Source organism: Xyrauchen texanus, chromosome 12 (assembly GCF_025860055.1).
Source record: "Xyrauchen texanus isolate HMW12.3.18 chromosome 12, RBS_HiC_50CHRs, whole genome shotgun sequence".
Lineage (NCBI taxonomy): Eukaryota > Metazoa > Chordata > Actinopteri > Cypriniformes > Catostomidae > Xyrauchen > Xyrauchen texanus.
Genome location: NC_068287.1, coordinates 46,526,854 through 46,542,899, shown reverse-complemented (window position 1 = coordinate 46,542,899; position 16,046 = coordinate 46,526,854). Strand labels below are relative to the sequence as shown.

At 43.1% G+C, this 16,046-nt stretch overlaps 2 protein-coding genes across 2 annotated transcripts; both read right to left on the bottom strand.

The window, feature by feature from the left end:
• Window positions 1–1,660: 1,660 nt before the first annotated feature.
• LOC127652464 (telomerase RNA component interacting RNase-like) lies at window positions 1,661–4,886 on the bottom strand. The gene is made up of 3 exons (XM_052138625.1): window positions 4,332–4,886; window positions 4,092–4,169; window positions 1,661–2,291 (listed from the first exon to the last, which is right to left on the bottom strand). The coding sequence occupies exons 1-3, from the start codon at window positions 4,629–4,631 to the stop codon at window positions 2,184–2,186; spliced, it is 486 nt and encodes a 161-aa protein (XP_051994585.1). The 5' UTR covers window positions 4,632–4,886; the 3' UTR covers window positions 1,661–2,183.
• A 5,591-nt stretch (window positions 4,887–10,477) lies between these two features.
• Window positions 10,478–14,709, bottom strand: LOC127652446 (nuclear factor 7, ovary-like). The gene is made up of 6 exons (XM_052138606.1): window positions 14,332–14,709; window positions 14,054–14,149; window positions 13,723–13,956; window positions 13,618–13,640; window positions 13,430–13,548; window positions 10,478–13,125 (listed from the first exon to the last, which is right to left on the bottom strand). The coding sequence occupies exons 1-6, from the start codon at window positions 14,707–14,709 to the stop codon at window positions 12,629–12,631; spliced, it is 1,347 nt and encodes a 448-aa protein (XP_051994566.1). The 3' UTR covers window positions 10,478–12,628.
• Between the last annotated feature and the right edge of the window lie 1,337 nt (window positions 14,710–16,046).

Below are 16,046 nucleotides of genomic sequence, written 5' to 3'. Positions count from 1 at the left end.
TTTATATTTCTTTAGATTCAGATACCCAAGTATGTGCTGAATGTGGGTTCAGGGGTGTCTCGAGAGAACATTTAGAAAACATTTGTATATTTTCATTAAAGTGAGAGAATAGTCTACCAACTAGTAATTTTAGTCTTTCCTTTTCCATTCCTATCTAATCTAATTAATTTTCACAAAATTAGAACCGAAATCGATTTGTTTATTATTAAAGGCTCGTAACACGCTGATTAATAAAGATACATTTAGAAGGGAAAAACGTTTTGGTCTAAAAGCTGCTTTGAAACCACGTTAACTCATGCGGCGCTTCATGTCTACACACATGCAGGAAAAGAGGCGGAGCGGGACGGGGCAGACATGATGCATGTTTGGTGCTAGAGAACAATATTCAAGATTACAGCGCAGAAAGATCAGAGCTGTTGTCCACATCACTGTTGTTCTGTTGCGCTCTTCACTAGAGACGATGAGAGGACGCAACCGTTGAAGTCTTGCGGTGCGGATGGAATCAATCCGGTGTCCGACGTAGCCTAATCGTTAGCAAGGCAGCTAGCATTAGCAAGTTCATCCTACGTTACCACTGGCGCGTTGTGAGCGAAGCTGAGAGCGTTTTCAATTCATTCCTAAGAAAGCCGAGCGTCACGCTCGCAAGGTGGATCGTAGGATTGGCAGCGGTGCGGAGCGAACTCTCTCCTAGCGCTGTGAGCGCCTTTGAGAGGATTTCGTCTGTCCTAGTGGAAACGCAGCCTAAGCAACACGCAGTAAATATCGAAAATTCCTCAAAAGCTTATCGTGGATTTCCTTGATTGTGATATATTTCGATATCGCCCTACCCTAAACAGATATCGAAACGCCCTTAAACAGACACTGAAATGCCCAAATTGACATTGAACTGCCCTTAGACATTGAAACTCCCTTAAACGGACAACGAACCGCCCTTAAACAGACATTGAAACGTTCTTAGATATTGAACCACCCTTAAACATTGAACCGCCCTTAAACAGACATTAAAACGCTCTTCAACAGACATTGAACCACCCTTAAACAGCCCACTATGCCACCAACACTCCTTAGATATTGAACCGCCCTTAGACAGACATTGAAACGCTCTTCAACAGACATTTAAATGACCTTAGACATTGAACCACCCTTAAACATTGAAACACTCTTAGACAGACATTGAAACACCCTTAGACAGTAAAATGCCCTTAGACATTGAAAAGCTCTTAAAAAGACTTTGAAACAGACATTGAACCACCCTTAGACATTGAACCGCCCTTAGACAGACATTGAACCGCCCTTAAACAGACATTGAACTGCCCTTAAACCCTTTCTGGGGAGCAGGCACACACAGAACACATAGGTTTTTGTTATTGTGGTTAATTCAATTATGCTTCTAGCTTGCAATAAAAATGTAATAGCTCGGTTTGACACATTTCTACAATGTTTAAATCCATTCTTCAGAATTTCCCTCATAAAAATCGTATTTAGAGTCCTCGGTTTATTTGACCCTATCAAGTTTTCTAACCATTATTTTGTCATGCTTGAAAGTAAAACGTGCGCATTTCACTCCCTTTGCCAGTCGTCGCCTGTTGCATGTCTTGTTGCAAGCTTTTGCTCTTTTCTATTGTACGTTAATAGAAGTCCTGTGTGTTTGGATAGTTTGTATAATTATGCAGTTTATTCAAAAATATGGTATAAATTGTCACAAGGGACCCAAAGGGAACATACATGCTCAACATTTTGTCATGGAATATCCCATTTCACAGATAAAATGGGTTGCAAACGACATTTCTTGTTTACTTAAAATCACACTAGGAATAGTGCTCTAAATTGTTAAATGTCGAATGTTCGATGGGACTCAACATGACACAATCTGAAAGGAATTCTCAGCAGACAGTCAACATTGAGCGCGCAGTACTGTGAGTTTAATTTCATCTTTAACCTTGATCAGGTGACATTCAAGCACCAAACAAGTACAGTACAAAATATCAACAGACTTACTAATGCCATGGATGAAACAATATGCAGCGAATAACTTCTTAAAAATAACGAGAATCCACCAGTCACATACAGGGCACAAGATAAAACTCAACCTTGAAACGACTCTAATAAACAAAAGGACAACAGTGAGGGAGAGTATGATGAGTGATGTTGTGTACGGACAGCTGTTGCCTGTGGCGTTCAGTCTATTTGACCAGTGGTCTGGTTTTATCGTCGTCTCCACACTGATGAGCTTTATACTTTTTCACTTCTGCCATGTATTTGGTCCAGGCATCTCCTTTACCTGTCTCCGCCTACATCAACACACACAAGATATAATAAAATACCAATAATGAACAGAATGCAGCTATTTGCAATATATGTAGTTCAAATATACATGTAGAAACTCCCTCCCCCCAGCCCCAAATCAAAACTGCTCAACTAGGACATCAGTACCTTGAAATTACTTACATTTGAGCACACATATGGCAACTCATATTTAATATTCAGCAAGTTGAGCTTTGTTCAGAATTGCATTCTAACTCTTGATCGAACTGAATGACTTCAATCATCTCGTACGTTCAGTTAAATCTCGTTCAACAAGAAATGGGGTCAGTTGAATTAATAATAAAAGTGAGCGATTATGATCACACATTCCAATGGCAAATGGACATTAATGAAACTCAATATTTTATTGTTTCTTAGTATTGTTGTCTTTTTTTTTGTATATACTTGATAAAAAGTCATGCTCAGCAGTTCAGAATATGCTAGATATGCTTTGTTGTCATTTGTGGGGAAACGCTTATGATGCTTAAACACTCTGCAGTGCTCAAGTATCTTTATGTTTGACGGGCAATTTTTTTTCTCTCCAATTTGCAACGCCCAATTCCCAATGCGCTCTAGGTCCTCGTGGTTGGCGTAGTGACTCGCCTCAATCCGGGTGGCGGAGGACGAATCTCAGTTGCCTCCGCGTCTGAGACCCAAGAAGCATTGCGAATGACATAGCATCTTATCACATGGCTTGTTGAGCGTGTTACCGTGGAGACGTAGCACATATGGAGGCTTCACGCTGTTCTCCGCGGCATCCAAGCACAACTCACCACACGCCTCACCGAGAGTGAGAACCACATTATAGCGACCACGAGGAGGTTACCTCATGTGACTCTACCCTCCCTAGCAACCGGGCCAGTTTGGTTGCTTAGGAGTGATAGTAAGTGTCAATACTCACGGAGATACCCAGGTCGATGCGCAAATTTGCAAAAAATTCATTAGACTAGTTCCCGTTGTGAATAACTCATAAAAGACTGTAATTCGGCGCCATCTACAGGCGTAAAGGTGTAACTTGCAGAACTGGTCAATGGGCCTCATTCATGAAACTTTCGGAATTTGCGTGTAAAATTCTAATTCCCAAAAACTTTCCGCCGGGTTCACAAACGATTCAAACGCCTATTTTACAAACAAATCTGGGGAGTATGTTAGCGAATTCTAAGCTTTGGTAAATAGGGCTTGTGTGCACGTTCATTCACAATCATCACAATCCACGCCCATGAAAACGCCATATAAGAAAAACACCCGACTCGCCAGTAAATGCTGTTTACATCTATACGGGACAGTAATGAGAGTTTATGAATTAAGTGCATTCACATCGGCATTTTGATTTAGCTAGTACAAAAGTGTCTCAAAGAAAGTGAGGACTTACTGTCATCGCATGTTTTTCCAGTCATATGATGCTCTCTTGTGAATCAAACAGTTCAAGAAGTCAATAAAAATGATATGACATGTAAATAATGGGAGGAGGATATCCGCCACCGGTTCAGTTCACAGCGTCAGCAACCTGCCACGATGCGTTTTTTTATGGATTTAACAGCATTAGCATTGACCATACGTGATCAACGTGATTTACAGATACCCAATTATAAAACCTAATTTATAGAGCTCATATCAAATATAAAAAACTGTCCAACCATGAAATTACATCAGAAGTAACTGTAATTAAATTAATGAAAAAGTACAAGTAATCCCTTACTTTACTTTTTTTATATGAAAAAGTAATTTAATGACAGTAATGAATTACTTACACAGCTGTATATAAATATAAATATACAGTGTCTCACCTCAGAGTCCTGTTTCTGTTTCTTGGCCACCATTCCGGTCTTGAGAGCCAACCGGGCACCTCCTCTCCGCTTGCCCACCTGAGTTAAGGGAACACACTCACAGCGTTACATGGGCTTTGAGAAGCGGCCAGGACCCGAACAGACCCTCTCCACACAAATCTACACAAGTTTATGTGTTAGTTACACTAATGTTAATGATCTGTCACTGGCCCACCGCCTTAAATCAACTGCTATTCTTACAAAGCTGGTCACGTTAAAGGGCTTCTTGTCCTGTGACGCCTGTCCTGCCTGTTCAGGACTCTTCGTCGTCTTCTCCTCTTCCTCAGTCTCTCTCTTCCTCCGCTCCTCCTCCTCCATCTTCTTCTTGAACATCTCCATGAAGCTGCCGTCGTTGGCGAAGGCGTTGGCCGCCTTGGGCGCACCGTGAGCCGGGCTGCTGCCGCCGGACTCCCCGCTGCTACTGCTGGAGGTCTGGTGATGACGACGACGACGATGATGGTGGTGGTGGTGTTTGTCCGATTTATGCTGCTTCTTATCCATTTTATAGTCTAATTCTTTATTAAAATATTAAAGAAATGCTTTGCGTTCAATTTGAACGGAATTGTTAGGGCAACTATTACGATTTCGCGAGATTGGTATGACACGAACGTCTTCCGCGCGCTTAATTAAGATTATAAATTCATTTAAGCGAATAATGTTGAAAAGTCCGTGTATGATTATAATGTCAAAACGGCCAATAAAATCTTCGTTTGTTTTGCTTCAACGTCGCTCCGCCATGCTGGATTGTATCTACAGTGCGAGTTTGTGTGTTTAGGTGACGCGCCGCTGCCGCCTGCTGGCCGGATGAAGCATCGCAGTGGCTTTAAAATTTTAAGAGTAGAACGTTTATACCAGGGGTGCCCACACTTTTTTACGTGATGATCTACTTTTAAATGACCAATTTACGGAAGAGGATTAGGGCCAAGCAATAATAAAAAAAAATAAAGCCATCTCGAGATTAAAGTCATTATAATGCGAGATTAAACTCGTTAAATTTCGAGAAAAAAGTCGAAATACAATCTTGAGAATAAACTCATTACATATCGAGATTAAAGTCATTATAATGCGAGATTAAACTCGTTAAATTTCGAGAAAAAATTCGAAATACAATCTTGAGAATAAACTCATTAAATATCGAGAATAAAGTCATTATAATGCGAGATTAAACTCGTTAAATTTCGAGAAAAAAGTCGAAATACAATCTTGAGAATAAACTCATTAAATATCGAGAATAAAGTCATTATAATGCGAGATTAAACTCGTTAAATTTCGAGAAAAAAGTCGAAATACAATCTTGAGAATAAACTCATTAAATATCGAGAATAAAGTCGTTGTGTTTCGAGAAAAAACTCGTTAAGTTTAATCTCGCATTATAATGACTTTATTCTCGATATTTAATGAGTTTATTCTCAAGATTGTATTTCGACTTTTTTCTCGAAATTTAACGAGTTTAATCTCGCATTATAATGACTTTATTCTCGAGATGGTTTTATTTTTTTATTATTGCTTGGCCCTAATCCTCTTCCGTACCAACTCAATACGATCTACCAACTAAAAAAACAGTTTTATTTTAAAAAAATAAATAAAATGCTTGTTGGGACTACTGCATTTATGCCTACATGGAATTCATCTTCTAATTAATTAAAAAAAATATATAATAATGTTCAATGTTGATATCATTAAATTTTAACTCTAAACCCAAAACACCTACAGCACAGTATAAACAATAGCCAGGGCCTTTACCTTATTCTGATGACTTGAACTGAATTGAATCAGACAGTTTTGTATAATCAGGGCATTAGCTGCTGGTAACTAGCCTGTCATGGCAACTGAATAAACAAAAATCTCGCCTGGTCAAAATTTACTCGTCAAGTGCAAGTCAGACAGAAACTAAAATATGGAAAGACATTATATTTATTTGTATTAAAATGTAACGAAATACATTTACATTTTGTGCGATCTACCAGCATTGCATTTGCGATCGACGTATTGGGCACCCCTGGTTTATACTGATTACAACATGGGCGTGGCTTAACGGAGTCTGAATAATATAATAATTCTCGTATTTGATTTTAAACTCTTCTCTTTGTATGTTTAAACCTTGTGTGTCTATAAAATAATTACTCAGTGGTCCTTAGAGGACAAAAATGTCCACGTCAAATAACTCCCATAATAATATTATATATTACTATTATTTTCCACTTTCAAAGAGTAATTTCTTTCTATATTTTCTATGTTAATCAGAGGTTGTGTCCTAACAAGCAGTTACGTCGATCGCTTCAGTCTGTCGATCGCTTGTTTTCTATTTTTATCATCGCGCAGTAACTCTGTCCGCTGTGAACTGTCCAAAACTTTAAAAAAAAAATAAGGTCTTCATTTCGGTCAATACATGGGACATCCCAACTACAGGCCTTAATGTCGTGCACACAGAACAGCGTGCCACTCTTTCACTCTAAAGCACACAGATCATGTTCATCTGTATTTTTAATCATATATGAACATATCGTGAATTATAGAGGCATTAAAAGGCCATCTTGGTTCTGAAAGAATTTTTCCCGCTCATTTTTTCCATGTGGATTTCCTAAAATCTTTCACTAAAGAGTTGTAAACCATGAACCAAAGCAACCAGCACCGAGGTGAATCACAACATTACATACTTTGATTTGAAGCAAAAAACTATGACAAAGATACAAGACTGTGTGCTTTACGTCTTTAATTAAAGGATAAACTACAATCCCAAGAAGCATTGCGAATGACGTAACAGAATAAAAGCGTTACTATATAACTATACTAATAAAAATATTAACCAAATTTAAAGCTTCAGCTTATCGGTTATAAGCATGAAACCACCGATATGAAAAACTGATGGATTATTTATAATTAATTAGTAATACCATTAGTAAAAACAATACATTATAATACATTAACTATACATTAAAACTCAAATTATAATATCGCATTAGGTAGAAGGGTTGGCATTCCTAAGAACATCTAACATACAATTTTTATTCTTTTGTCATTCTCATATCAAATTATTCAGATAAATACTAGGAATGTCATAAAACATCGATATATCTATTGATCGCCACATTATTTTCTAGATACGTTTGAGGTTTCGATATATTAAAATTGGTCGACATTTAAATTAGAAGCCAAATTTGTGTACTTTCCAATTCACTGTCATTTGGCCTTCTGTTTAATGTAGTCTGGCGTAATAGCTTTGGGAGACCACAAGGGGGTGATTATAACATTTATTGATGCCGATCACATGCTGCGGAGCCCATTTGGCATGCTTTGTTTGCAGCAATTCTCTGACTGGTGGGTTTTTCTCTTCAGAATTATGGGTAGTGTAGTTATTCACCAGGAATTCTGCTGTTAAACATGGTTTATAAACAATGAAGTTGAAATAACGTGGACTGATGGCTTTAACAGAAGTATATATCATCAATTAACAAACACAGAGCTTGCAGTAGGTCTGGCTTTAAGTCTGTTTCACCTATGGAGAAAATTGACAGCTATGGAACCAGACAGGTCTATTGCTGAATTTAATATTGCCAGCAAAATCATTATGATTTTATCGTGAATATTTAATACAGAACCCAGCCCTACACTCAGCTCCTTTTATGATTCTCTGCGAATTAGGCTTCCACAGGACTAAGGAGGAAGGACATCCAGGGTCCACAGTCATGTGAACTTGGCTGGGGGGTAAAAGTGCCCCTCCAGGAGGGGAAAGGCGCTGTACGCAAGTGGTACACCCGGCCAGTTTTCCCGCATTCTTACCTGTTCGCACCTGATAACACACGGGACTAAACGGCTCAACCTGGAGATTGTAGAATCTTGCGAAGGTATTGGGTGTTGCCCAGCCTGCTGCTCTACAGATGTCTGCTATAGAGGCACCATTGGTTGGGGCCCAGGAGGCCACTACACTCCTGGTGGTGTGTGTTCGAAGCCCCAAGGGGGGCGGCACATCCTGGGCGTGGTATGCCAAAGCAATGATGTCGATGATCCAGTGGGCGATGATCTGTTTGGAGACAGCGCTCCCCTGTCCTCCGAAGCAGACAAAGAGCTGCTCAGAGCGTCCTCGTGCCTCTAAGTAACCTGATGATCAGGTCGTGCTTCCTGAGAGATTTACTGTTAACTACATAGTGATGCGCCACGCACACCTTCAAGGTGGAGGGGGACAGCCACCCCTCCAGCCTCTCCTCCAGTAAGGAAAGCGCCGACCCTACTGTGCATCTCTGGGGGTATTCAGCGCTGTGTCTGCCGTGATTGTACGGTGTCCGGCAATTGTAATAGCCATGGCTGTAAACACCGGGGTTTGGGATCCAGGGAATGAGAAAACTGCTCTTTTTTGAAAATGTGGGTACCGCAGCCCCTCGGGCATGCCTGAAATCAAAATATTCTCATCCCGGCCCTCCACCGGGGGAAGGAGTGGTCTGTTCACAACCTCCAGGCGTGTAGCAGGTCTCCACGTCCCTGGGCCGCCCATCTCAGGGGCGCTTAGAAGCCTTCCTAGGGTTCTTGGCTGCAGGCTGTGAGACAGGGGGGGGTGTCTGCTTCCTGCGGGGGGGTTCTTCGCCGGGGCCGGGCAGCTGTCCCGGGCTGCGGTGGAGCCGGTGTCATTGCCGCAGCGGAACGCCCCTGGCGATGAACAGACGGGGTGCGGGATCTTGATTCACGCTGGGGCAGGATGGCCTCTGTCTGCTTAACCTCCGAGAACTGCTGGGAAAAGTCCTGGGTCAGAACTACCCTTGTGCAATTCTCTCAGCACCTTGGCTTGGTGCACCTGCAGTAGAGCTCAGAGATCGGGTTCGGGCAGTGAAAGGTGCCTGCCACGATTTTATGAGCTCCTCATGCACATCCGGGAAGAATGGGACTGGGGCAGGGCGCGGCCGTGAGCGGCGCTCCAAACCCAGGAACCAATCATCAAGCTGTGAGGGTTTAGGGCAGGGTGGAGGGTTCCACTCCAATCTGACCTTTGCAACCGCTCAGGCAAGCATGGCTGCCAGCTCCCCATCGACTTCAGACTGGGCGACCGCCACCCAAGTTGGGAGCCCAGCCGAGTTCTCGCTGTCCGACTGGACCAGCCCGCTCTACGTTGATACAATCGAGAGCTCATCCTCTTCGCGAGCCCCGTATGAGACTGCAAACTCACCCTGAGGCGAGTTGTTGGTCTCATCCCAGAACTCTGGGGAAGTAGTACTGGGGAATGGGAACCCCGTGGGGGGTTACCCGGCAGAAAGGCTCACATTGGGGTCGCCAAATCACCCCCAGTGCTAACTGACGTGGCCTCATACCAATAGATAGAAGGATCGGGCAGGGAGCGGCTGGAGTGGCTTTTCCCTTTAAGAAGGATAGCCGCAACTACAACGTTGCCATGGTCACGCTCTCACAGTGAGACATGAGCCCTCCACAAACGCCGTCTCAGTATGTCTGAGCCCCGACACGTAAAGCAGCAATCCTGACCATCAGAGGCGGGGAGGTAATGACCACAACCAGGAAATATACACAGATGGAAAGGCATCTTTAAAAAGACACTCTCTGTCAGTGCCACTCTTTTAGAGAAAATATATTTTTTTTATTTGCAAGAATATATACTCTTTTAGGCTGTTGAAGAACCCAGGGGCATTCTCAGCACTCAATTGGTGCACGAGGGGGAGAAACTGCTGTAATGTGCTGTAAATCCAACAGCATGCAGAGGTGAATAGACCGACAGAGGAATTCAGCTCGCTGAAACACAACCGCTCGGCTCTGAAGAAAAAATCTGAATGAGTGGTAGCGAGCGAGCTCCTTTTATACCCGTATGTCCAGGGGAGTGACATGCAAATTCCACTCGCCAATTCCCATTGGCCTTTTTTCAAATGATCAGAGGTGTTTGGGGCTCCAAAGAGCAACCCCTAGTGTCACTACATCGACACAACATCGAGTGAGTGACAGATTCTTATACTGTACAGTGGGTTATCAATGGAAATAAATGCTCATAGAGAAGATTAACCATTAGGTCTCTTTATTCTGCAAATATTGACAGGCAAAATCTTCATTCTGAGAAATTACAATAAAAATCATTAGGAAAGATTGAATTATCTAAACAGGATCACAATAATTCAAAGGAACACTAATCTCCCCAAGGGTATCTTTAAAAGAAACATTGTAATTTAACATAAAACAGCATAATTAGCAGTAAATGAAACTTAAAACAGAATTATAACTACCATTTAGATATAAATGGGAATTTTTTACATTTAACCAAAGTTGCAAAACCTTGCATTATTTATTTATTTATTAATATAAAATGTGTTATTTTCATTAATATCCATTAACAAGCATTATGTAAAGTATCTGTCATAGTTAAAGTAAAGATGTATGTGTATAATAATTGATTTGGAAAAAAATGCAACAAAATAAATGGCTGAAATAGTCCACAAACACAATTAAACATCATATGTAGCCCCTGGGAGGCTCGGGAGCCCTGGAAGACTCGAGAGACTTGGGAGGCGGAGCCCTGGGAGGCTCGAGAGACTTGAGAGGCGGAGCCCTGGGAGGCTCGGGAGGAGGAGCCCTGGAAGACTCGAGAGACTTGGGAGGCGGAGCCCTGGGAGGCTCGGGAGGAGGAGCCCTGGAAGACTCGAGAGACTTGGGAGGCGGAGCCCTGGGAGGCTCGGGAGGCGGAGCCCTAGAAGGCTCGAGGGGCGCTGGCTCTTGGACGGTCATGGCTACTGGCGCTGGTCCTTGGACGGTCATGGCTGCTGGCGCTGGCTCTGGAACGGTCATGGCTACTGGCGCTGGCCCTTGGTCGGTCATGGCTACTGGCGCTGGCCCTTGGACGGTCATGGCTACTGGCGCTGGCTCTTGGACGGTCATGGCTGCTGGCGCTGGCTCTTGGACGGTCATGGCTACTGGCGCTGGCTCTTGGACGGTCAAGGCTACTGGCGCTGGCTCGTTGACCGTGGCAGGCGTGGGTGCTGGCTCGCTGACCGTGGCAGGTGTGGGTGCTGACTCGCTGACCGTGGCAGGCGCAGGTGCTGGCTCGCTGATCGTGGCCGGCGTGAGCTGGAGAGCGGAAGCCTTTCTTCTCCTCCTCCTCCGGGCGGACGAAGTTGGCAGCGCTGGCTCATCGATCAGGGCAGGCATGGGCTCAGGCTCGAAAGCCGGAATCACGAGGGGTGGTTCGTCGGCCGCGAGTTTCTTCAGAGCGAGACTCACGTACTCCCTCCACGTGTGGTCTCCGGGTTCCGGCGCTTCCCTCAGCTGGTAATCCGACCCGGTAGATAGTCTTCAGGGCAGCGTCGTCGAACCCGGTGTGGATGGCGACCGTGGAGAAGAGACGTGAGTACTCGCGAACGGTCAGATTTGCCGGGGCCAGTGTGGTGAAAACCACTGCTAGATCCATTATTGGTCGGTCTTTCTGTCACAGTTGAGGGTGAAGGCAGACACGGGACGAGGATCTAATTGCAGCGATACTTTATTAACTCAAAAGGCAACACGAAAAAACACGAACAAAGTAAACATCCACGATGGGAAAAGGTAAAACAAAACACGGAAGGCATACAACGGGTTAACAAAACACGGAAGGCTTGCAGAAGGGGTAACCGGGGAATAAACCAAAACAGAGAGCACGGAAAACAGGCGTCCACATACATCAAAGACCGATAGGGGAATGGAGAAACAAACGAGGTTAAATACAGCGGAGACATGATGATGACAAACGATATTCAGGTGCGGACAATAACGCTGTGGCAGTGGTGATGAGGGCCGGGAACCATGGGAAATGTAGTTTATACACAGACAGTGAAACACGGGGCGGACAACAAGGAAAACGTGACATGGAACGTGAAAAGTGGCATGTGAAACAGAAAACATGTGGCAGACAACACAGGAACGTGACAGTAGTGCCCACAATAGATACTTGGACTCTTTTCATTTGGACCAGAAAGCAACCACAAAGAAAACAACTGCATGGCAAAGTTCTAAAAAAATAAAGAGAACACCTTAGCAAAAGCATAGCAACAACCGGATAAACATCAGAAGACACTAGTCTTGCTTGTGCAAAGGTAGCCAGCTGGCTGGTAGCTGGACTAATGTTAGAGCCTGCCTCCCATGCAGGAGACCCCAGTTTGAGTGGGTTGAGTAGGACTGGTTACACTTATATTGTTAATAATGTATTTTTTTATGCTGCTCATGTTTACATTAAATATATTATATTACACATCTCATGCACTTTATATTCAAAATCACAAGGCGCTTCCTAATTTAAAAAAGAACGTTTAATAGATGATTTAACAGTGTTGAAATATTATATTTGTTGTAGTCTATTAGACAATGTCAAAGCCACTCTTTATTCTTAAGAGAATATTTGAGAACTTCTTCTGAAGTTGTCAAGATTTGCACTCAGGAACGTTCTTACGAACTTCTTATTATTTATCCTGAGAACTTTCTTAAATTTTTTTTAAGAACATTTTTGTGAATCCAGCCCCTGATTTAACTGAGATTTTCTGTTGTTACAAACATTTTACTGGTAAAATCCTCAGAGGAGTGACATCATCATAACTCCAGAAGAATGGCAAGAGTGTGTGTGTAAATGTGTGTGTGAATGTGTGTAGATGTGTGTTAGTTACAGGATCAGAGAATGACACTTTTCCTCCGTCATAATCCAGATGAACTCTCACACGCTCAAGATTCTGTGTGACATTAAACACAGTGGAGGAAAACCCTGTGTTCCCCACACTCCAGACATCAGTTTTGAAGAAATCAAGTCCCTTCCTCTTGTTTGATGCTGTAGTTACTCCAAGACTCCAGTCTTTATTGTCTTTAACCTCCACATCCCAGCAGTGTGTTCCTGAGTTAAACCCCTCTGAACCCAGAACACACGGATAATAGTTAATTCTCTCTGGATTATCAGGTAATATTTGACTGTTATAACTGTATCTCACACTGGTCAGATCATCAGACAGAATCAGATTTGGACTTGCAGTGTTTGGATCCAGAATCACAGGAGCTGATGAGAGAAAACAATCAACAGATGTTCATATAATCATCAAGAGTGAATCATATACAGATTATTATGAATTATGAGCACTTGTCATATTGATGAAACACTATCAGATATTGTCAGTGTTGTTATTAGTTACACACTCATGTTTTATTATCAGTGTTTAACAGTGAATCACAACACAAACATTAAAAGTGTGTATAGTGTATATTATTGTCATGTTTATAATGGAGTACACACTTTTGTTTTTTGTGTAAATATTCAAATGTCACACTCTCAGTGTGCGAGCAGAGATGTTTTGTGGACTCACTCTTGTGGACAATGTCTTGCATCTTCTTCCAGACTCTGAATGTCAGGTTGCCCAAGTAATGTGGCACATGAATGAAAGCTCCAGAAGTCATCTGTGGATCCGGCTGTGAGATCTGGACTCTGGAAGAACATTCAGGAGTCAGTACTGCAGTGACTTTGACTTCACAACCATAGAGAGGAGACACTTACCTTTCCATTGTCACATTAAAGTTCTGCAAAAGACAAAAAAACACTTGATGAGCTCCTCAAATGATCAATAAGAGCAGAAATCAATGATGAGAGTTTGACTGTCACCTTTAGAAATGAGACATCGTCATTGGCTTTCATCATTTCCTCCATGTCTTTGATTGTGTGTGAAAGAGCTGAGATGTGTGTGTTCATCTCCTCAAGCTTCTTCTTCATCATCTGACTCTTCTGCTCCTCTTCCTCTCTCAGTTCAGTGATTGTAGCTTCTTCTTCATGTCGGAGAAACTCATGAAGCTTCTTAAACTGCTCTTTAATCTGACGCTCTGTGTGCTCAGCTTGAGTCTGAAATCACATCAAATTCACTTCAATCAGCTCTGCATTCACACACATCACATCATTTATCAGCAAATGTGTTTGATTGTTGATTCTGTATCCTCACCTTGATGTGTCCAACTGATTTATCAAACTCTCCTTTTTTCTTTACTGTGTGTTTGAGTTTCTCTTGTAAAGACTTCAGTGCTGTATTAAGTTCCTCCTGAAATTTAACAAAGTGAAAATCTGTGAATCTGCAGCTGCTGAGAGATTACTATGATATGTTCATGTATGTAATACATATTAAAATGCTGCAGGAAAATATCATGTATATGAATGTTCTGATTTCGATGTTTAAAGCAATTGAACCTTCTTTGTAAATGAAACAAGAGAAGTTTGTCGTACCTTGTAAGATGGAATAACTTCACTGATGGGGAGAAATGTATGATTGGTATGTTTTTGTGAATCTTTGCACACTAAACACACCGGCTGTTTATCGTCCAGACAGAAGAGTTTGAGTTTCTCTCTGTGTAAACTGCAGATCTCCTCCTCATTTCTCTCCTTCACAAACATCTCACATAAGTTCTTCAATGCCAGATTACGAGGAGGTTCATCTTTTGAAGATCTTCTCCTGCAGACGGGACACTCCTGAGTTCTCTTGGTTTTCCAGAACTGTTGAAGACACTCTTTACACACACTGTGACTACACGACAGAACAACAGGATTCTTGTAGATTTCACAGCACACGGGACAAGAAAGTTCTTCCACAGAGAGTGAATCCATTTTCACTGCTTATAAAAGCTCCAACGATCTGAACTTTACTTTCACTTTCTGAATGTTGCTTTCAATAATTAATAATCATCATAATTTACAATAATCCCTTTTGGAAGTATTTCCTTTCGTTTTGCACAGATTCCTTTTATATTTTAGTGCAGAAATGAAATAAAAATGAGAGACGAGTCAGTCTGACAGGAAATTGAGAAATAACGAGACAGTCACTTCCTAATGTAAGTGTATGAGTTCCCCTTCTGTCACTCACTCAATGTTGTGTCGATTGTAGTGACACAAGGGATCTCTTCTGAGTGCCTCGCCTAAATCTGAAATTTAACTTGAGAAAAGGCCAATGTCAAGTTGGCAGACAGAATTTGCATGCCCTGCCCCCGGACATAAGGGTATAAAGGGTGGACAGAGCGGTTGCGATCCACCTGTGTCCCAAGAATGCCACCACCTGGCTGGACCGTCCGGTACTCCCCTCCAAGGCCTATAGAACAACATTGTCACTGACTGCGAAAGCCTACAGCGTCACTGGACAGGTCGTCTCTACCTTGCATGCATGGCTCTCCTGCAAGTACACCAAGCCAAGGCACTCAAAGATATGCACCTGGGTAGTCCCGATCCAGACGTGCTGCAGGAACTGCGATCTGCCACTGACCTCGCTCTCAGAGCTACGAAGGTCACAGCACAAGCACTCGGGCGGGCGAAGGGCACCCTCATGGTCCAGGAACTCCATCTATGGCTGAACTTTGTCGAGATGTGCAACGTTGACAAAGCCCGCTTCCTCAACACCCCCATCTCCCAGTTCGGTCTCTTTGGTGACAACGTCGACGACTTTGCCCAGCAGTTCTCAGCGGTGAAGAAACAGACGGAGGCCATCTCCCACATCATGCCGCGCCGTCGTAGTGCAGGCCGTCCTCCATCTGCTCGCCGTGGGCATCCCCCTGCAAAAAAGCCAGCGGCAGCTCTGCCTCAACCTGGGCCCAGCTCTCAGCCCACACAGGGACCAGGTGCTTGCGCACCTCAGCTGCTTAGAGCTTCAGGTCAACTGAGAAAAATAAGCAAGCTCTCTCCGGTTCAGAGCATCTCTTTTCTCGGTTTGGAGTTAGACTCAGCCTCAATGTCAGCACGCCTCACAACCAAGCGTGCGCAGTCAGTGCTTACATGCCTGGCTCGCTCCTGGGGCATATTGCATCCTCGGCCATGGTCAAGCCACTCGGGTTGATACATATGCTCCAGCACTGGCTTTAGACTTGAGTCCCGAGATACCCATGGCACATACCGTATGTTTATCACCCCTTCCTGCCATCAGATTTTCAACCCTTGGATAGACCTCTGTTTTCTGC

Bases quoted from the DNA above. Each gene is read 5' to 3' on its own strand.
- LOC127652464 (XM_052138625.1), bottom strand. From the start codon at position 4,631: ATGGATAAGAAGCAGCATAAATCGGACAAACACCACCACCACCATCAT. The intron at 4,170-4,331 runs GTAAGAATAGCA...CCCTTAACTCAG, and splicing joins CCTTTAACGTGACCAGCTTT to GTGGGCAAGCGGAGAGGAGG. The intron at 2,292-4,091 runs GTGAGACACTGT...GTGTTGATGTAG, and splicing joins AACAGAAACAGGACTCTGAG to GCGGAGACAGGTAAAGGAGA.
- LOC127652446 (XM_052138606.1), bottom strand. From the start codon at position 14,709: ATGGATTCACTCTCTGTGGAAGAACTTTCTTGTCCCGTGTGCTGTGAA. The intron at 13,957-14,053 runs GTGAGGATACAG...ATGTGATTTCAG, and splicing joins AATCAGTTGGACACATCAAG to ACTCAAGCTGAGCACACAGA. The intron at 13,641-13,722 runs GTGACAGTCAAA...TGTCTTTTGCAG, and splicing joins ACGATGTCTCATTTCTAAAG to AACTTTAATGTGACAATGGA.